The sequence below is a fragment of the Pelecanus crispus genome, chromosome 10 (assembly GCF_030463565.1).
Source record: "Pelecanus crispus isolate bPelCri1 chromosome 10, bPelCri1.pri, whole genome shotgun sequence".
Lineage (NCBI taxonomy): Eukaryota > Metazoa > Chordata > Aves > Pelecaniformes > Pelecanidae > Pelecanus > Pelecanus crispus.
In genome coordinates this window covers 24,608,255-24,630,082 of record NC_134652.1, presented here as the reverse complement: position 1 = coordinate 24,630,082, position 21,828 = coordinate 24,608,255, and the positions used below count along the sequence as shown (strand labels likewise).

Genomic DNA, 21,828 nt, shown 5'->3' with positions numbered 1-21,828 from the left:
CTGTGGCAAGGTTTCATGACCGTCCTGGGCAATGCACAAAAGGAATTGTGAAAATCAGGTTAATACAGCAAGGCTGGGGGGGTATTGAGCAGAACGCTTGCCTGCATAGGCAGGAGCGCTGCTTTGCAGCACCAAAGGCTGATTTCCTCCCTGATGGCAGAAATGTGTGTTGCAAAGTTGTGGAGCTTGTATGAGAGACCTCAAATTTGTCACGGCCTCTATCTTTATTTTATTAATTCTAATAGTCTTCTCTCTGTGTATTTTCTTTGAGATGCCAATAAAATTGGCTTGTTATTATTTTGGGGATGTTTAGAAAAAGCTCTTGTATAATACTAGTGCTTATCAAAAGTTCTTTGTTTACCTGGTATGTGGATAATCGGAAACTATTAATAACAATTCTGCATGGTCGTGATTGCACAGTTATCGGGAGAGTAGGAAGTATTCCTGCTAATGCACTTTTGGCTCATGTAATGTTTAAGTAGGGCATACTAAATGTTATGTATCATGTGCTGAACTTCAGCCTTTCAATACAGACGTTGCAAAATAAAGGAAAAATAACATTTAGTTGGCACTGAAATGTTTTTAAAAAAATACTTTGTTTTCTTTTTTTACTTTTGCTTTTTACCTCTGCAGAAGGACCAGCTTCTTAACACAAAAGATACTGTTCTCCCTACAACTTCTTTCTAGGCTGTGAATTTCTGAGCATAAGGGAATTTCCCCTGACTTGGCACCATGTATGGCAGAAAGGGCACTGCTTTAACCTAATTTTTTAGGGCCGGAGTGTTAAAAAGGTTACAGCGAGAACAATGGTGGGGGGGGAAAAACCCACCTCTGTGTGCGTGTGTGCTTTTTCATACTCCCTTAGGACTGTTCCTTGTCTGTCTTTGCAGAGCTTGCAGCAGCTTGGTTCTGCCTGAACCGGAGCAGCGTTAACAAGCCCTTCTTCTCTTCCATTTTCCAAAGCTTTAAAACTGCAATTGGTGTGAAATGCTGTGGGCTTGGGGAGTTTACAGCAAGCTGGTATATATCCAGCACACTGTAACCTCTCTGTGTCAGGTTTGGCGGGAGGAGGAGGGAGAGTCCACCTTCCTAAGGGACTGGCTAACAGCAGCATGCTGTGTCCTGTTAGCTAACTGTCCCGCTGCTGTTAGTTACTGCTCTAACAAAGCTGGGCAGTAGCTGCTGGAACAGATGATTTCTAGAGGATTATTTGCATTACACAATTTAATGCTTTTTAATAGCAAATTTTTAATTAAAAGGAGAGGCCTTTTGGAAGCAGCCTGAGCAGCTGCAGCTGAATTCTGCGTGTTTAATGTAATTAGAGAAACAGCTGGGGTGGGAGCAGAGCACCCAGCTCACAGGCAGTCACAGGTTGGTGGTGGCTCCTCACGGGACAGGCATCCTGAGTGGCGAGAACTGCGCGGGAAGTGTCCTGGTGCTCAGCCAGCCTCGGAGGTGGTGGGACAATTCCCATCTTAGCTGCCCAGGCTGGTGAGCAGCTGGGGAAGTGGCGAGTGGGTGGTAGCCATCTGTGTCAGTTCACTTGTCACTTGTGCTGCCACGGACAATAGAGCTCAGTTTGCAGTCAGTCGGGCCATGTGTATTTGTATCTATAGTTTCAGCATCTCCTGACATGTTGGAGAATATCTTTGGAAGAGGGCATCAGGCAGGTTTTAGCCTCTGATTTTATTCTGGTTCTCCTGGCATGCACTGTCTCTTGAAATATGCCCCTTGTGGTATCTCTTACCTCCTTCCTTTCTCTATGATACAGGCAAACGTCTGATGTCTGGTTGGAAACTGCTGAGAAGTGAAGCTGCGGCTGTTTCTAACGAGTGTCTGACCTTTAAATAACACTGTTCAGTCCAGAAGATCCCAGAGCACTTTTGAGTTTGCACTACTAAGGCTGTGTGAAAGAGTTACTGCGTTGCAATTACCGTGACCCAGGAGACAACCAGAAATCTCTGTTGCCTTGTATCAGCTCTGCTGCAGGTACTGCAACACAGGCAACTTAATTTGAGAGCCCCGAATATTATATAACCACAGCACGTGGTGTGTGTTGGTGCAGAGGTAGCTGGCTAATAGTGTCCTTTACGTTCCCATAATATGGAAATGCTTTCACTTAGGAACACCAGTGAACCTAGATTTGGCAGACAAGATTACCCTACTCTGTAGCTTGACCACTGTCCCTAAAGGCAGGCACGGACCGTTGGTATGTAGGAGCAAGCATATTTCAGCACATGTTACCTTTTCATAAGCAGAGATGAGTATTTGCAAAGTAAAGATACTGGGAATTGTCCCGTGAAATTCTTCTTCTGCTTGCATACTTACCTTTTCCTGTGACTTTGTTGACTACTTTGCTTGCAGAGATTTACATGCAGCAGGTTGCCAGAAACCATCCTGTGTTACAAGAGCCTGCCTGCCACAGCTGTGGGCTGAGACCCCAGGCAGGCCTGCTCCACTGTTTGCTGTGGACATGGGATACATGGGTACACTCATCCTGGGTCTTATGTGGCAGGCATAAATGCTCCTGGCCTGTTATACTTGACATAAGAGTAAAAAGATGATAATATTCAGCACACCGGGCAGAGTGAAGGGAAGATGTGGGTTAAATCTAGGCTAGGCATAATCTGTGTTTGTGACCCCAATATCAATTGCCCTTTTACATGTGACCCTTCAAAAGTGAGATGCCGGTTGCTTTTCAGTGTCTTTTTATGTTCCTATAGTTCGGGTGGACTTTTATAAAAATGTAAAGCTCTTTTCTGACTTCTTCCTGATTCACTTCAACTTTTGCATTCACAGAGTCTTGCTTTGCGTGACTCAGCAGCAATTTGCATCGGTTGGTAGGCTGGTACAGTTTGTTATGAGGGAGATTTTCCTCTTACGTTTAGTTGTTTCGCATCATACTCAGGCATCAGAGAGCTGTGGCTGCCTGTACAGGGTCCCTTTATTCAGGCAGGGAGTGCAAACCACATGGCATGACTGTTACTATATTGTTGTTTCTCACTAAAATGCTTAATTTTCTGTAGTTAATATCATAGCTTATTATTTCTTTCTAAAATAAAAACTGTACATGCATGAGGATTTTGAAACACTTTGAAGTATCAGCTTGGAGTTTTATTCTTGAGGCAAGATTTCCAGTGAGACTACTTCACAGCAAGCAGTGAAAAGTAATCTTTGCAGCAGATGTTCTTAGAAAGTGCTTGAACTCCTAACTACCCAGCTGCTGTTAGGTTCAGTAACCGCATCACGTCCCCTTGAGCCACTCACTGTGGTATCAGGGTCTTTGCAAATGCTCTGGATTGCATTAGGGCCTCAGACCCGACACACACACCCATGCAAGACAGAAAATAATTTCCGTAACTTGCATCAGGCAGTGTTGAAGATCTGAGTTTTTGGGGAAAGGGAGTGGTTTGGTCTCACCATTTTTCTGTTGTTAATTGTTTTTCCAAAAGGCCAGCTTTGTGGGAGATGCTTCCCGTACAGGTAAGACCAGTTTACATAGGATGAGGCTGGAGAGGAGACTGAGGAAAGAAGAGGATGCTTAAACAAGTTAGCAAGGTTGTGCCTTCTGTGTAGTAGTGCATCGCGGATCTTTAACTGTGCAGAGTTACAGGTGTGCATTTAAAACTGGAGAGACAGTTTTAGGTAGCAGTCTCTCATTACCCTCGGTGGAGTACCACTACAGTACCAGATTCAGGACTGTATGTGAAGGAAGTTAGGCTTTTTTGGTGTCCTGCTGAAAACATTGTTTCATCAAGATGCTGTACTGAAACCACTGTTTATCTCTCTCAGAATCTATGTGCTTCTTGGAGATATCGTCCAAGTGGTGATGCACGCTTTGTGCTGGTATTGTTGCAGAAGATGTTTTTACGTAACAGTCTGTGACTGATTCTGCTCCTTTGGATAGCATTTGTTCTGGCGTTGCTTACTAGCACGGTGGTTTTTTATTTATTATTTCTGAAGTTATCTGTAAGACTTGACAGTCTTACAAAATCAGATGTGCTTGTGAACTCTACGAGCCCTCTGTTCTTTGTGTGGATGGGACCTTTTCCTGTACTCTGACTAAAACCTTGGGTGAAGTCTTTCGCCATATCCTGTAACTGATTTAGTGCCTCCTTGTCCGACTTGCTTCTGTTTTCTTTCTTACTCCCCTCTCCTCATCTGTTCTTGCAAACCATTGTAGTAAGTGCTCTTCCATCCATCAGAAACCTTTGACATGGGAACAGTCATCAGGTGACCCTGGCTGTGTGTGGTGTTGGCAGGGCCTGATTTCCTACATATGTAAGAATCCCTGTGTTAAGAGTGGCTAGGAAGGAAATACGGTTTGAATGGCTGCTTCTGAGCGACAGAATCGGTTAATAGAAATCATCTACCTCATCTTCTGGTGAATAGAGTGAGATCAGGTTCCTTGGCAAGTACTGGACTCTTTTGTAGTTTGGTCATCTTTTGGAAGACCCTGTGTTGCTGTTGTGCAACTTCCCTGTTGCTGTGACTTGAGACTCCTTCTGTGATGTGTGCGTTTGTCTAGCCTGCTGCACTAGACATAGACGTCACTGCTCCCCTGACGAGAGAAAGAAAAAAAAAAAGGGGGGGGGGGGTCTGTAATATTTTTGAAGAAAAGGTTAACTGGATGAATACTTTCATTTTTAATTCTCCATTGTTCTTATCATGGGTAGTCAATTTTGGGGAATCCTTTACCCTCCAACATCTATATGTGATTGTATTTTTCACCCTCTTGTGTCAACAGGTTACAGAGGTATGAGCAGCCTACATGGCCTCTGCTCATCTGCTTGGTTGAAGCTGAACTTGTGGTAGCAATGGACATGTTAGATGTGTTAGATGGTGTGTCAGGACCAGCAGCCTGTGGAACAAATGAGATGGGGAAAATGTCTGAAAGAGAGGACAGCCTCAGAGGACTCGGGTTCCTGTTACCCACTCTTGGAACTGGCCATTCGGGAACTTGTGTCCTGCCTTCAGGTGGAGGGCGCTCTCATGGGATGTCTTTAAAGCAAAGAGAGCTCTATACTGTCTGGAAGGTGGAGGTATCAGATGGTATCTGATGTTCATGTGCCTTTATGATGAACGTTAACACAATGTGGTTCATATTTATGAACCAAAGCAGAGAGGAGGCCGGGAAACTTTTGAAATGTTTTTATTCTTGACATGAGCTAAAGGTGGTGGTGTTACTTCTGAATACACGCGATTTCATGGGCTGGCTGAATCGTTTTGGAAAAGGCAGATCATGTTTTTAAGCTGACAGTCCCTGGTAGTCAGCACTGTATTAGAAAGCAGAGCATTTTAACTTGTGTGTCAGCAGAGTGAACCATGGCATCAGAGCTGCCAAATGCAGTACCCTTGCTGGTCAGGAAGGCTCTTTTGGCTCTGCGGGAGGGTAGGTAAGTTAGGGTGAAAGTGCGCTGGGTGCTCTTGCTGTTCTGCTACTGGGTATTGCTTTTGTTTCTTCCTGTCAGCATTGGGATGAAGTTAGATGTGGGCTGGAATTGAAAGTCACAAGAGTTTTGCTATCTTCAGACTTTTCATAATCCTTTTTGACTCCCCTCATTGCTGCCCCCCTCCACACTTTAAGCCTAATGTTTTGAACTGTTGCTAATTATTCCTGTGCAGGGTGGTGGAGCCCACTGTCATCTTTCCTATAGCTTTTCTGGGTTTTGCTGTTCTACCGTTAGTCCCTGAGCTTTGTTACCTCAGCAGATTAAATCCTGGGCAGATTTTGTTCCAGCATCGCTCTGGGCTGTCATGAGGAAGCAGCTCCCCTGTTAAGTTAATGACCTGCGTCCTGCCTCCAAGGCCTTCTTTTGCTGTGCAGCCCTAGGGTGATGTACAGCGTCAGTATTTATGAACTGTCTCTGTCCTCCTGTCATGGTTCCTCACCTAAGGACGCAAATAGTGTTTTACTGTCCTTGAAGGCACTTTCTGCTGCCTCTGCCGGTCTCTGCCAGCTGAATTGCTACTTCCTTCCCTTTTCATAATGTATCTGACAAAATTCCTTTCCTCCGGACAAAGAAATAGCACCAATCAGCTCATTTATGTTTTATTTTCTGATGTAATTTGCTGCCCACATCTTTGCGTCAAAGTTTATCGTTTGCTATTTCTCACTTCTACCTGCAGATGTGTTTGCTGTTCCCTTTTCGTGGCCACTGCTCTCACCCTGCTGGTGGCTGTGCTCCTCCTCTGTCAGGATTTCATTCGTTCTACTCTCCTCTCTGCTTGGTGTTTCTTGCAGCGCTTCGATGACCTTTCAGGTGTCAGAGGAAGGAGAACACTTTTTCGTGCACACCAAGCACCACCAGACATGACCTTATTAGCACATTCAGCTTTCCTTGAAGTTTCTCCATCTGTTCCCCCTTCACAAGGTCCCTTTACAGACTTTTGCTCAAGTCCTGGGCCTCAGCTCTTGTTCGTGTGCCTGTCCCCTGCATTCACCTCAAATAGTCTTACGCAGTGGAGTGAAAACTGCCTTGCACTAGGAATCCAAGTGTCTGTTTAAGCCACTTCCTATCTTGTTTCCAGTCTTGAATGGAAATCTTTTCTCCTAGGAAATATCCTTCTCCTTGCTTGCGTTTTTGTAATGCCGCCTCTGCTTGTTTCTGCCAAGTGCTCAGGAGGCAAGTTTCCTTGTAAACACAAAGTCGTATTGCATTGAACTTATTACAAAGCCAACTAAAACTGCTTATTTGAAAAGAATTTTTTTTTTTTTTTTTCAGCAAATGATTTGAGGAACGTAGTTCTTAAAGATGATGTGTCTCTGTTTTCATACTGTAGGGACAGCATGTTGTACCTGAAACACCTGCTGTACTGGTACTCTAACTGTACTTGCTTGTTTGCAGCATTATGCCGTGTTGAGTGCTCTTCCCAAAGCCCTGTGGTTAGATGCAATAGAAATGCTAAGGAAAGGAAATTGGTTGAGGGACCAGCCCAGAGAGCTTGTAAATAAAGGCAGGAAAAATATAGGAAAGTACAGGCAGAAAGAATAAGGAAAGAATGAAATCCTTTTAGGAAAGGTACTGGCAGTGGTCTCTGCAGATCTGTGCTACTCTCAATTTTGAGTTTGAGTGTGTTTGCGTGCATGTGGAAGAATGCCTTAGCGAAGGAGAGTTGCAAGGAGGATTAGAGGAGAGCATTGAGAACATTTGCAAAAGCTGTTCCATATGAGGTAGGAGCATGTGCCAAGTGCTAGTTTGAAATATTCCCAAGACGGTGATGGTAGTTGATGTCATGTGCCAATAAGAGGTGCAAACTGACCTCTTGATACTGGCAGAGAGAAAATCATGATGTTGGAAAAAGTCAAAAACAGGTCAACTGCATTTTATGTGGAAGAGGGTGGAAGACAGGGAAGGTAGGCAAAGGTACCATTGAAATGACAGAGCAGGATAACAAGCTTTTTCTTGCAGGGATGAGAATGGTAATGTTACTTCGGTCAATACTCAATTACATGGTGTTGCAGTGACTGAGACCCAGTCTAGTCTCAGCTAGTTGCTTTAGTTGGGTGAATCAATAGGGAAGGACTGTAGACGGTCACGTGAAGAAGACGGCTTGTCCTAGTCAGGGTGTGAAGGTTTAGGAATTGAGTCAAATAGGATTATTAGCTTGTGACTCTGGCAGGGGAAATAGTGAAGTTTTCCAGCAGGGGAGAAAAGCAAAAAGTAGGGGGTAGGTAGCAATATGAAATAAAGAGCTGAGTTTCTCCTCTTGGGATAGAATTAGTGCCTAGGTATCGAAAAATCATCAAAGAAACTGAGATTTTGATTCAGACAGGAGGAAATGTCACTGTGCTGGCCTCACTGATACAACAGTTATCGCTCACGTGTAACATGGGGGACGGAGTACAGAGCCCCAGAGACTCCAGAATACCAGGGGATAGTGGCCCATCAAGGGGACAGCCCCAGTCCTGCAGAGGACAAGGAAAGGAAAAAGATGACAGTTATTTTAGGCAATAGGAGCAGAACTAGGGTAGGTAGGTAAGGAAGCTGAAGGAGGAAATTTTGAGAAGGGGAATGTGATCAGATATGTCAGTGGTAACAAAGATGTCAGGAAAAACGAGACAAGAAAGTGGCTCTGAATTTTGGGTAAGGATTTGGGGTGTAAGAATGAAAAGAGGAAAAGGAAGTAAAGGGAGGGAACTTCATGGAGGTTTACAGTTGAAAGGCAGAAGGGACATCAATGGCACTGACCTGCAGGTGGGGTCGGAAGTAAATTTTTGGGTTGGGGGCTTGTTTGGAGAGTCTGAAAAGAGTTTGTTTTGGGAAATAAGAATGGGTGGGGAGAGATCGCAAAACGTGAGCATGGAGGAAAGAGTAGGCAGATGTGAAAGGAGGGTGTACTGAAGCGTTAGAGAAGAACAACGAACAGGAGGTCAAAAGATATTTAGAGTTTGTTTTGACGCTGGGGAGGGGTGGGTGTATGTGAAGGACACCCATCTGTTCCTTTGAGATAACGGAAGGAAATAGGTCACTAAGTGAGCACACAAAGTGAAGGGCATGGGGAATTAATAGACTGATCGGGTTGAGGGAGAACTTGGCTGTGTGTATGTGTTTGATTTGTGAAGTGTCATATTTGCTACATGCTCTGTAAATCTCCATTTCTTGATTATGTTTTTGCAGTGCGTCTCCATGACAGTATTTCAGAAGAAGGTTTCCATTACCTCGTCTTTGATCTGTGAGTGTCTTTCTTTGGCTTTGATGCTTCGCCAGTGATACAGGCACGTGGATGGTTGACTAAGAGTGGAATAAAAAGCACCTGCATTAATATAATTCTTCCTTTCTCTTTTGAGACCTGTAGATACCTCTGGCCTATTTCACAAAAATCCATTGACTGTGTGGTAGGGGATGAACCAGGAAGGCTCCTGGCAGCAGGTGTAAGCGTGGGATGGCAAAGGACAGCTATCCTGTATAGGGGGGAGGTTTGACTTTTGTCTCTGCGGCAGCCTGGAGGGGGTCAGAGGAGGGATGTTCTGCCCAAGCTTCGCATCCACTGAGCTCTGTAGAGCAGCATGGGCAATCTGTGCCCAGTGTGTCAACAGTGTCCTGTACACTGCTGGTGAAGTGGCAGTCCAAGGGGTCAGTCACATGGATGCACCAGTGCTGGAGCTCTGCCCTGGCTCCCCTGTGCTGCAGGGCCCCACACAGGCTGCAGGAAAGAGCCCAGATGGGCAGCCACCTACATCCCATGCAGCCTTGAGCTGGACGTGCACAGACTCTGTAACCTCCCTTGTTTTTTTGCACTTCAGGGTTACTGGTGGGGAGCTCTTTGAGGATATTGTTGCCAGAGAATACTACAGTGAAGCAGATGCCAGGTAAGACTGTTTCCAGACCCTTCTGTGTATGTGCCACATGTGTTGGCAAGTGGAATGGGTTTCCTGACTGCTGCTCTGTGCACAGCTTTGTTCTGACATTCTTACTCCCCATCTGGAAAAAACAATTCCTCTTTCCGCTATTAGCATGAACTATTGTCACTGGTCAGCCTGACTCACCGCAGCTCTAGCCCTTGCCGCTTGCAGACGCTGTCTGGTGGGTGGTGACAGGGTGTCCTTAGTGAGCAAACGTAGGGGAGAGCTGTCCTGTGTCTGTAAGAGCACGGACTGCTGGGCATCGCCTTCTCCTAGTAGGGGTTCCAGTGATGTGCCATCGCTCTTGGGCAGACCCATTCAATGTGCCTGTGTCTAGGTAATGGTTTACGGGGCAGGGAGGAGAGGGGGCTTTGAAGACCGCGTTTCTGTGGAAGTCCTCTCTGACTCTGAGCTGGGTGGCGCAGTGAGAAAAGGCACAATATGTGAGAGCAACCTTTGTATCTTAATATTAAAAAGATTTAAAGTTATGCCTTTTTCTGAGTGTGTCCCCTCTCCCCCATGCGTGAGATTCCTGAAATGGCCTGTGCTTGTCCCTTTGTGGTTTATGCAGGGTGGGTGTTTTGTGCAGCAGTAGCTGAGGGTGGTCTCTGACCCGTCCGTCTGCTGGAGATGCAGCATTTGGAATCAAAGCTGGGATTAGGCAGCTCCTGTTCTGCTTTATCAGGGCCTGGGAGTGGCCTGATGGTGACATTTCACCCCTGCTTATTCTGCACCCGTGTTCTTATCCCTTATCCTGACCCTTGCTGGAGCAGGAATTAGGGGAGCTGTGAGAGGAGAGGGGTAAGAAGGGAGCAGTGGGTGCTGCCGCAGGGTGAGCTTGGTAGGCAGTACTGTGAGGAAGATTGTACTGAGCTCAGGGAAGGCAAGAGTATGACCTGGTGTGTTAGTTTAGGTACTGTTGTGGAGTCAGTGGGTGCTTATTTGCTTTCCCTGTGGTACGCTTACAGCTTCTGTCTTCTGGGCATTGCACAATGCTTTCAAATGAGGCATTGCACCGCGCGCTCCGCTGCGAGCTGTCTGCTGATGGGGAAGGCCAGTGGGCTCATCATCTCTGATGATGCTCCTGGCAGAGAGGTCTGAGAGCCCTGTAGATGTTTTCAGTGGGATGTACCGACGTTGCAGGCACAGTATTTTGGGCAGATACACAGTCACTCAAGCTGTTCTGCTTGAAGTTGGGAAGTTTTGAGGTTCTCGATGATAATCCTTCCCCCTGTCCCTCTTGCCAGTGCCTGTTCCCTGAAATGGTCAAGAGCTGGCACTGACCAGCATTGCTTAGGAGAATTATGGCAGGGTTCGGGGAAAAGGAGAACTGTCTGTTGCTCTGTGAGCCTTCCCTGGGGTGCTCAGCCCTCTGACTGTCAGCCGGCCAGGTCTCGCAGTGCCCACAAGATGACAGAGTGAAACTCCTCCCTTTCTCTCCCCATGCCGAGCTGAATTCCAGAGCAGGCTGGGAGAACGCGGGAGCGAGGTCCGTGCCAATCCGCTGCGCTTGGCTCGCCTGGGACACCTCACACTTTTGCCATTTTTGGCCAGAAAATCTCTCTTGCTCAGACTCGGCTCTGTTCTAATTATACATTTTTGTTTTGGGAGCGGGGAGATATTCATGGACTCCGACCCTGAGGATTGTACTGCCAGCTCTGGAGCGGCGGGGGTAACAAACACACAGTGCTTTACCTCCTCTCCTCTTCCTCCCCTCACCCTCTTCCCATCTTTTCTAGTAGCCAATTTCCCTTCCCTCAAATATTTCACTCATTTCAAATTCGTTCCCCCAAGATTTGTAGAATTCAGTGAGCGGACTGACTGATCCTGCAGTGAGGACACAGACCCAGCTGAGTTGCCCACATCTGGGTGCTTGCTGCCCAGCCATAGTTGTCAAAATCCCTACTCCGTTCCACATTCATCCTTGGGAGCTGAGTGAATCTTTAGCAGAAGAAATGTTTTCAACCAGAAATCTCACCCACGGGTGTGTTGTGCTGCCCTTATGCAACAGGTGTAAATAACATCTTGCTTTTGCCTCTGTGATTACAGCGGTGAGAGTGGCAGAGACATGGTTTTCTGTGAGCTGGGGGAGTGCAGCACACTGCACTTAACAGGGAATGAGTCTGCTTTTCAGATCACTAACCCCTTAAGTGGGATCTGTACTTAAAAGGCACCCAGCAAGCGGGTGTGTGCATGCATTGTGTATGTGAAGTGCTTGAGATGCTGCTCTGAAAGCTTTGCAAACTGGCAGGCACCCAGGAGTCGTCATGCTGAATTTGTTGGGGGAGGCTGCTGCTCTCTAAAAGTTTATGCTTTGCTCAGGACTAGCCCAGCTGAATGTTTCCTGGAGCGACTGGGCCTTGCTTGCCCAATCCTGGCTGCCGTTTGCAGATACTCGGGGGCCTCGGTTCTCCTGTGTGGGGTGGGCACTGCTGGCTGAGGGAACAAGAGAGATGCTTAGTGTGATGGGGAGAAAAGGCAGGAGCTGGTGGGAGGTAGGAGAGAGGCTTTGTGGTCCTGCTATAGATAGGATGTTTAGCATCCTGTTGCTGAGGGGGTTGGGGGTGTCCAGCGGTACTGACTACTGACAGTACTGAGCTGTGGCATCCAGTGGGCATGATGAAGGGATTCAGCCTGGGGTCTTGAACTCTCCCTGGTAGAAATATAAAAGTTAGGGAAATAGTCCTGGGGTGAGATGAGATGCCAAGTGTATGTGTGCGTGTGCATAACTCTGTGTGTCTCTCCCTTTATCTTGCAGCCACTGTATTCATCAGATACTGGAGAGTGTGAATCACATTCACCAGCATGATATCGTGCACAGGGACTTGAAGGTAATATTTCCTCCGTGCCACAGAGGCTGAGGAGAGCAGCCAGGGGATCATTTGAAGAGGCAAGACAGGAGTACTGTGTTGCCAGCTGGCAGGGTTTTTTTTTTTTTTTTTTTTTGCTTGAATTGGACTCAGGGGTTCCTGAAGCACAAATTTGTTCCTTCAGAGTTTTCTAGAGGGTGTGCTGAACTCCCAAGGAAGTTTTCAGTCTTTGTGAACCTTGCCAGCTCTCAGCCTCTCTGAGGCAGCTCCAGGATGGACTGGTTGTGAACCTTGGAGTGCAGCAGGCTTTCAGAGAAACTTGGGTAGGATTCATTATAATGAAGGACACTTTCTAGTCTGCCATTGAAGAGATCTCTAGAGACCTGGGGCAATCTCTGTTCAATCTGCCAGGATGAGTTTGTCTGCACAGAGCATGTATATTTTTATTCTGCACTATTGCTAAACACATGCCATTGGGCTAGAGCAGAGATGCACAACAAGAATTTGTCCTGTCGTGTCTTTCTTCTCTCATCAGTAGAAGCACTTTTAATCTAAACACAAAACTGCTGGCTAGTTAAACACTGGGTGAATCAACCGTTTGCCACATTATAACACATTTATAGGCCCAGAGGCCCTGCAGTGTAGTTACTTAAACTCCCTTCCCACACGGTGCCAGCTGTACTGGGAGCTAGGCAGGCTCCAGAATGAAGAGGTTTGTGCAGGAAGGTCTGCTGCCCTGCAGCCCTCTCTGTCTAAAGTGGGAATGGTGATGGCCACCAGTGGTCCAGTTAAATTAATGCAGGATGACACCTGCTACTAGTGTTGGGTTTGGTTTGTTACACAATGCATAAGGTGAAAAGTATAAAAATATTTTGCAGAGAGCAAGGTAAAAGCATGTTGCAAGTTCAGTGGCAGTGTTTCCCTGGTGTTTCGATCTAGTGGACAGCTGTTAACCCTTAGTGTTTCTGGCAAACTCCCATGCAACACTTTTGGCCTTCTGATTCAGAGCACTGTGAAAAAATGCAAGTGATCTACTGTGGAATGGTTGCTCTGGACTACAGCTGACACCTGCTATTGAGAAAGCAGCCTCCAAGAGGCGCTACTGCCCAAAATTAGGGCCTCTCTGAAAATCAGTAATGTTTTCCAGTACAGGATGGTTTAAGTTTTCCTTCGCATCCTGTGTTCAGATACAATCTGTTTTGCTTCCCAAGTTTGGTTTGTGTGAAAGTTGTGAACTTGCTTAGAACTTACCAGCTGCTAGACACTCCCCACCATAGTTAATGCGTTTCTTCTGTTGCTTGCTCTGATTCACTGAAACAATCCAGCTATTCCTTTCAGCAATAAAAGATACTGTGCTCTTTATTTAATATTTAGCTCCTTGCCAAAAGCTTGGCCTTCAGGATCAGTGCGTAATAACTGCAGAGCTTGCTTTAAGTGAAGTTTTGTCTTTTGCACCTCCCTCTCAAAAGCCTGTCTTTTGGCTGACATGCTCCTAAAGAGCTTCAAATGTTGAGCTGCCCATGGGGACTGTAAGAAATTAGGGAATGCATTCACATCCTTACCAAAAAGTATGTGAAACCTGAGACAACCCATATGTTGGCAAACATACACATGGATAAGCACCATTAGCCTTAAGGTGATTGTAGCTGTATTTTAGAAGCAAATAGTGCTTAGCTAGCAGAAGCCTGGCCTAAATTTCACTGTTTCTTAGTCAAGCCAAGTCCAGGTGTGAACTGAAGTTGGGAGGGATTTTCAGAAGACTTCTCTGGTCTTCTGCTTTAGGGATTTGTTTACACTGGTGAATTTTCATCAGTGTAGCTTGATTAACACAATCTTTTCCACTTCCCATATAGTGAAAAGCCAGTGGCATCCAAATGTATTGAGACCCAGTTCCCCTTCCTTCCATGCTGCTTATGGGAGGGGCTGTGATGGGCAAGGCTGTTCTCCCTCCGTTCAAAGCAGAAGCAAGGCACATGCCCAGTACTTTAAGGCAGATGAATGAGCAAGGCATCTTGTTCCTGTCAGGCAGAACAGGGATAGAGGGTTGCTGTGGGTTGAAACTGGTGAGTAGGCTGCAAAAAAGATTTGTGAAACTGAGACAAGCTCCTGTTTCTGGATTTCCAGGTTTCCATCCCATTTAGTTAAAAACTCAAGTTGATATGAATTGCATAAATGATCAGAAGGGGGTAGGATGAGAAATCACGTTTGTCCTGCCTGTGTACAAGTTGGATTTCCTGCAGAGCTGTAATAGCCATCACCTTAAAGGCTTTGGGGTTTCAAAGGGTCCCAGGTAACTAGCTGTTCTGGTGCTTCAGAGGAAGCTGCTGACTCTCAGTACAGTTTTTTGGAGTTGCATTAAGCCCTCTGCTGAAGTCCTCTGCTGGAACACAACAGAATTATGATGGGAGTGAGATTCATGTGAGGTGGAAATGTGAGGGGCAAAAGTCTGACTCCCTTTCCTGGCACAGGGGGGAAGTGGTATGGCTGCTTGTCATATAGGTAATAGCGGCAGTAGCAAGACAGCATATTTTACGCTGCTGTAAATATGTAGCATGAAAACAGCTTACAAGAATACTCACTGCTGTGCTGCTTATGCCAATTTGAGGCTGAGGCTTTTTTCCGTAAGGGATAAAAGCTACTGCCTCTCCAGATGATGCCTTTCCACATTATGGTGCTGTATTTGGCAGCCCTTATTAGCATCATATTTACTTTTCCAGTGCCCTGGGGACTGTGTAATGTTCATGGGGAGAAACATCACTGCAGATTGCATCTACTGCATCTTCCCCCTCCCTTTTTCTTCCCCCCAATTAGTCTCTGCAGGGATGACAGAAACAAATTTTGGGTTCTGTGCTGCAGGAACTGTACTGCCAGTGCCCTCTGGTGTCAGCCTGTAACGTATGGGCTGGGTTGGGAGAGGCTCTGGCTCCCACAGGATTTGTGTTAGACTTGAGGATTTTCTGCCACTCTAGGTCACAGCCATTTATTGCTGTTGCTCTGCCTTCACCTAAACAGCTTTAGTACATGCCTGCTAAATTCAGATTCAATTTAATGATGCGAATACTGAGGTAGGAGGCTTTAACGAGGATGTCAGTCTTTCATTCTTACCCCTTTTTTTCTTTCTTCTCCCCAGCCTGAGAATTTACTACTGGCAAGTAAATGTAAGGGTGCTGCTGTCAAACTGGCTGACTTCGGACTGGCTATAGAAGTCCAGGGAGAACAGCAGGCCTGGTTTGGTAAGAGTGTTTGAGATTTCCCACTTTTGCTCCCCCCTTTCCTGGTGGCTGGTTGAGTTGCACCCTCCCCGAGTACTTTCTTTCAGCTCTTCCAGCACACTTATGTGTATTTGGTATTGCTGCTTCCTTTGCAAGCGTCTCAGCATTGGGTCCTTGGGCACGAGCCTAGGTGCAACAGAGGAAAGAATATGATAAATAAAGACAGAAAAAATGGCTACGTATTTCTCTGTTTTTCGTCTTGGTTTACAGTAGATGCTAGTGTCAGAGATGAATGCAGCTGCTAAGTTTAGACCCTGATCTGAACTTTCCTACTGCTTAGGAGTGTAGACATCTGGAATTTTGTTCGGTCATTTTACAGAAATGCATTTGACCTGGCCTTCCTCAGGCACATTTGGGTCTGGCCTTATCTTTGTTTAGCTAAAACATAATTAGAAATGAGACCTTCTCAGGCTAAACATCAGCTCTGAGACTCTGCAGTGCTGGAGAGATTCTGAAGAGATGGCCACTTCTCCTGGTCTTCCCACCCCACTTGGCAATCAGATGTGTCCCATCTGTGTCTTGTGTTTTCAAACTCCAAGCCATTATATGTAACTATGATTTAAGGCCTAGCATACGAGTTTCTGCCCAGCTGGTTGACACGGTCCATCTTTCTTTTCTGTTTTTCCTGCAATACATAGACACTCGATCCCACCTGATTTTTTTTTTTTTTTTTTTTATTCCCCACCACTGCCCCGCCTTTTTCCCCCTCTTTCTGGTCATTTACCAAGAGGTAGCTCTAGGAAATATGAGATGAAGCATGGGAAATGGGTTTTGGAATTTCTTGGTTACCACTAGTGGATTTTGTGATGTGGCAAGATCTCTTCTACTTGGGTACTGTAAGTACTTCATGTCATCTATTTCCTGGCAGGGTTTGCTGGCACTCCAGGCTACCTCTCCCCCGAAGTCTTAAGGAAAGATCCTTATGGAAAACCAGTGGATATATGGGCATGTGGTAAGATTCTGTCAAAGCCTTTTATGCTTAAACACCACCATTTCTTGTAGAAGAGCAATTCCTTATAACCTATTGCTGGGAGGGTGTGCAGTGCTCCTTCTTATTGGGTGGAGAGATGAAGGCACACTTGAGGATAAGCACCTTGTGTAGATGGAGTTAATATTGGAGCCTGAACTCATTTGATTCTGGCTTCTAATCCTTTCCTCAGGCCATCTGTCAGATGTTTGAGACTCAAGAGATAGGACCTGTCTATGCTTTGCAGAGTCAGTTGTTTAGATAACTGTAGCAATTTCCTATTCCACGATGTAGAATATGAAATACTGAAGAGACCTGATTTTTTTAAAAGGAAAAAATGAAGTGTAAATGTATCTGGGACCAGAAAGTTTAAAGATATGTGATATCAGTGTTGCCTGACATGGGCTAAATGGTTCTCTGCAGGCCAGGAGTGTTAGTTTTGTCTGGTATTTTTGTCCCAAGACCATGCACAGTAAGCATCTAAGAACCTAGTCTTTCCTAAAAAGTCTCTTGCTGCCCAGCAACCCCAGGGGATGTGGCTTCATTTTATTCTGAGAGCAGCTGGGAGTTGTGGCTCACCAGCCATGATAGCCAGAGGAGGGTAGAAGGACATCATGCACCTTGTTCTAGCTCCTGGCAGCTGGTGTTAAGAGCTGAACATGAAATGTCAGGATGAGGTTCAGCAGAGGAGAGGTTTGTACTGTCTTTTTCTATCTTGGAAGGCTAAGTATGATGGCAAATGAAGATATAGAGCGATCATTGCCTTGGGGACTGTCAAGAGGGAAGGAAGAGGGGCTGAAGGAATAATTGGCATATTAGCCTAACCATAGTGTATCTGTGTCTCTCCCTCCCAGGAGTGATTCTGTACATATTACTAGTGGGGTACCCTCCCTTTTGGGATGAAGATCAGCACAAACTCTATCAGCAGATCAAAGCCGGAGCCTATGACGTAAGGGCACTTTCTTGCTGAGTACCTGCATGGGTGTAGAAGCCATCCAAAACATGGCACTATCTTACTTGGTGTCCAGCAGCAGGCCCCAAGCTACTGTGCAAAGTGATGTTTGGCGTGTTCATACACCTCGTTGTCTTCACTGCCTGGGATGCAGTCCTGTTTGGGGCTACTGAAGGGATATGTGGAAAACATCGCAGTGGGCACCAAGACGTTGCTGGTCATTAGGGAAATACAGAGCTGGAAATGCAGATGATGGGAAATGGTGTCTTCTAGTGCATTTACCACAAGGTGCTGCAGATGTAGCCAATGCTAACTCTTTCGGGGGAGCAGAGGAAAGGTAGAATGAAGGAGCCTGTCTTTATCAAGACCTAACTAGAAGTATGGGGAGCTGTTCTGTAGAATAATAGCTTAAAGTATGGCCTCTGGTCTCCTCAGTGCCGTAGTGGAATTTCTTCCAGCCATGGAAAGTGTGGAGCCCAGTGAGAAGGCTGAATGGTAGGGGCCTTTGAGGGGTGGCTTTGTGGTGGGGATCAGCGTGGTGGGTTGGAGGCTCTGGTAAAAAGCCAAGCAGTTCATGGAACAGTTCGCAGAATGTTGCAAAACTGAGGTGTAAAAAGCTGTCTGAAAGAGAGGAATAGCAAGGAGGTTAGTACTGGGGAGCAAAGGTGGTGTAAAATGCGGTTTGGGTACCACAGCTTGAATGTTTGACATAATTATTCCATGTACGGAGAGGCTCAAAATCATAGCTCAAAGCCTATGGGCATGAGTATCAAGAGGAAGTGGGGGAGTTCATTTTGTAGGCCGTCTTGTGGTTTGTATTTTTAAAAAAAAAAAAAAAAAAGGTGAGGGTTCTGCTGGACCCCAGTTATCTCCCAGCTTCTGTGCCTGAAACCATAAGGTCTGCCTAACCCCGTGTCCTGGCTCAGTGGCTTCCTGAGTGAAAGGAAAGTGATGTCTCTGTACTTGCTAGCCTTAAATGGACTTGTGTTCTTCTCTTGCCTTCCTGCCCCTATTGTTTCTGTCTTGCTTGTTCTCACTTGAAGTGTTTTTGCACCAATTATATCGATGGGGATTTTCAAAGCACTTCAGGGGTTAAACATCTAACTCTTTCTGTAAGTCATGAGGAGTGAAGTGTCTGATGCCTCCTATCTACCTGCTGGTTTTGAATCCTTATCTATCCTGAACAAGTTCAGTAGATTCTTCCCCTGTTTTTTTGTCTGGTAGAAAACAGCTCCCGTTTTACTGGCGTACCTGCCTCTGGTGTCCTTACCCCAGCACCGAGTATCCACTGGACTGGTCTGTTGTTACCTGTTGACCATAGAGGAAGCGACAACTGTGAATTGGACTTTGTGCTGTTGGGTAGGGGGTTTGCAAGGCATTACCGTGAATACTTCAGAGTTTGGGTGGGGGGAAAGTGTCCTGGCTAAAAGCTCAGTATCATAATTTTTGAGTAGTCTCTTGCAACGTTTGCAGAACGAATTGTATAATGCCTTGCTGATGCCTGAGAGTGCAGAAATAAGATTATATGCAAATCAAATATGGTGGGTGTATTTTTATGACCCAACTGAGCACAGCACAAAATGCAGGAGAAAAGAGGTGGGATCAACTTTTTCTAAATGTTGTAGTGCTGTAAGGAAACATTCTCAGGATAGATCAATCTCCTCACCGCTTAAAGACAGGGGACTTTTATCCCGACAGCACATTTATCTGTGTTCTCAAGTTCGCCTGTGTATGTACAGTAGATTCATAGGAGTGAGACATACTGCATTTAATATCAGCATGCTGTCATCTATACCACATGCAAGCATCTGGAGGATGGCATAAATATCTCATCTTTAACATTACTGGAATTATAGGAGGGAGCAGTTACCTCTCATGGGTGTTCAGCAACTGAAATACTTGAGATTCTTTTCTTTGTTTCTATGCCTCTCTATTCCCATCCACTATTACATCTCTCTTGCTCCCCAAGTAACGATTTCTGGATTCGTAGATGCTTGCTAACAAGCTGCTGGTGGGTTGCTACACCTAAGTGACGGGTATTGTTCCAGGATATTGTGCTTTATGGTGGGGAAAGTATACTTGACGGGATGTTCTCTGTTAGTGTTTTTTCATGAGGTTTTGCTGTAGTTAAGTGTTTGTGATTTTGCATAAGCTGCTAGAGCTTTTTAGCATGCTGGAGAAAGAGCAAGGTGGGGTAAAAAAGATAGTGCTTGTGTTTTTCATGTCAGAACTCAGTTAAAAAGATCTGTGACTTTACTTTTTTGACTGTTGAGTGTAAAAGAAATTCAAAGGTCTGAGTGATTCCTAAAAGGCTTTTAAACTGTTAAACTGTCTTCCTGCCTGTGTCTGGTGAATGGTACAGGTGTGTCCTGCTTTCTGGTACCATTCATTTGCTGGATTCTGTACGATTTTCGTTCAGTGTGGATTTTCACAAAAATTGATGTTTTTTACAAATATGTTAGCCCTGGTATCAAGAGGGCAAAAGCTGGAATTCAGCTGTGTAAGAGGGAGAATCTCTTCTGCTAGTAGAAGATATTTTCAGTTCATCATCTGTTCCTTCTTCCTCTTTCAGTTCCCATCACCTGAGTGGGACACTGTGACTCCTGAAGCAAAGAATTTGATCAACCAGATGCTGACGATAAACCCAGCAAAGCGCATCACAGCTGACCAGGCTCTCAAACATCCATGGGTCTGCGTAAGTGTTTTCTTCTATTACAGATTGATTTGTGGTTTACCCTGAACTGACATGTCAAGAAGACTTAGCTGCAGAGGAGCCCAGAATATTTTAAATATTTCAAAATGTTATTTTTTTGGAGGCTGACCTTCAACAAGCCAACTTTGTCATGCTGTGGTGCTTTTATTGGCACTGTAGGAAAAATAAATCCCTTATTCTTTCAGAGGTTTTGTGAATGTCCATAGTTTCTGGTTTTCCCCACATCTTCTCTTGCAATCCATATAATCCTAAAATGTCTGATGGAGTTTGGCATCAGACAAAATATTGTAGGATTATTTTGTTGTTCATCTCTATTTCAGTTTATTGTGTTGCATCTTTGCAATGTTGGAACATTTCTGCTCTCTGTAGCTTAGCTGGCTGTAAACCTGAAATCAGCGAAAAATCTTTTGGTGTTCTGTGTATGTAGTTTCTGCCTTGCCAGACCCCACGCATGAGTATTTTTTTGTCTTTTGCAAAGTTGGCAAGGAAATCCCAGAGTGCAGCTGGGAGTGGGCGTAGGGGAGGGCAGCAGTGGTGCAATTCTATCTCTGCAGGATGAAATGGTTCCACCTAAGTCTAACCAGATGCTCTTGTAATACCATAGCATACTTCTGCTTTCTAGGATGTGTCTAGTGTGGTCCTTCACTCATTTTTTGTTGAGAAACTGTGGTGTTTTTTTCCTTCCGTCACAAAACAACAAACTAGCAATTCAAACTTATGTGAACATCTGTGTAACAGGAGTGTAGTGTGGGCTGTAAAGTGATGCTAGTTTCTTGGAAGTCAAAACTTCATACTAGCTGAGACTTTGCATCTCTTTTTTTTTTTTTTTTCCCTTCTCCTTGCGTGCTTGTAATCAATAGCAGTTCCTGTACATTTAACTTTTGTCCCAGTGCCTGTAACCAAAGCTATATGTATTACGATAGCTCACTCCCTGTGGCAACACAATATAGAATGGTTCAAAGAGGCTTTCCTTCTCTGAGTTATGGGGAGTTTGATTTAACTTCACAGCCATTTCAGCCTCTCACCCAAACTGCCTCCTGTTGAGTCTGTTGTTTCCATTTGCTCTGCAGTCTCTGTGTGTGCAACATACGCTTTCTTTCTGGAGATGTATTGCTCCTCTGAAGTACACGTGGTAGGAAATCTTAAGTTTATCTGAGACACTGAGTTTCTTAGCATCACTGAACTTCTGAAGTATGTGTCCTGACTCTTTTAAGCCCACATTGAACAACTGGACATCACTGTCACTCCTAAGGAGGCTGAATGAACAATGACAATCAAAGTTGTTAGAGAGAACATTTAGCTACATTCTCCCTCTACACTGCCGTGTGTACTGCAGCAGGTGACTAGCTTTGCTGACACAACCAAAGCAGTGACTTCCCATGAAACTAGCTGAAACGAGCATGGTTTACACTTCTTTTGGGTATTGCAGAATTTTTTCCAAGCAGGAAAAAGGTAGTGGAGGGTTTGTACACACCGATCTGCCAAGTTAGTCATTCACCCACTGTCCTTGTAAAGGGAATGCAGGCTTGTGGCTCTATGCAAGAGCAACAACTGCTTTGGCATTAGTCTCTGGTTTCCTCATGCGCTCTAAATGCCCGGCAGCATCAGTCTCTGGTTTCCTCATGTGCTCTCACCAATGGGCAGCACTTCTGGGAAGTTCTCTTTTTGCAGCCGATGGGATCCCAGTCTACTGTGGGTGACAGGTGGGCATCGCTGACTTAGAGGTTATGCTCAGATTTTTGCATTGGTACAGTAGAGCTTTATGATC

General features: G+C 45.4%; 1 protein-coding gene across 3 annotated transcripts in view; it reads left to right on the top strand.

The window, feature by feature from the left end:
* CAMK2G (calcium/calmodulin dependent protein kinase II gamma) overlaps positions 1-21,828 on the top strand; it is a 121,143-nt gene that overhangs the window by 61,463 nt on the left and 37,852 nt on the right. For all 3 annotated transcript variants that reach the window (XM_075717420.1, XM_075717419.1, XM_075717418.1), the window contains exons 4-10: positions 8,622-8,676; positions 9,248-9,313; positions 12,105-12,177; positions 15,287-15,389; positions 16,297-16,380; positions 17,250-17,344; positions 19,920-20,042. In XM_075717420.1, coding sequence (XP_075573535.1) covers positions 8,622-8,676; positions 9,248-9,313; positions 12,105-12,177; positions 15,287-15,389; positions 16,297-16,380; positions 17,250-17,344; positions 19,920-20,042 — 599 coding nt within the window. The remainder of the gene's footprint in view (positions 1-8,621; positions 8,677-9,247; positions 9,314-12,104; positions 12,178-15,286; positions 15,390-16,296; positions 16,381-17,249; positions 17,345-19,919; positions 20,043-21,828) is intronic.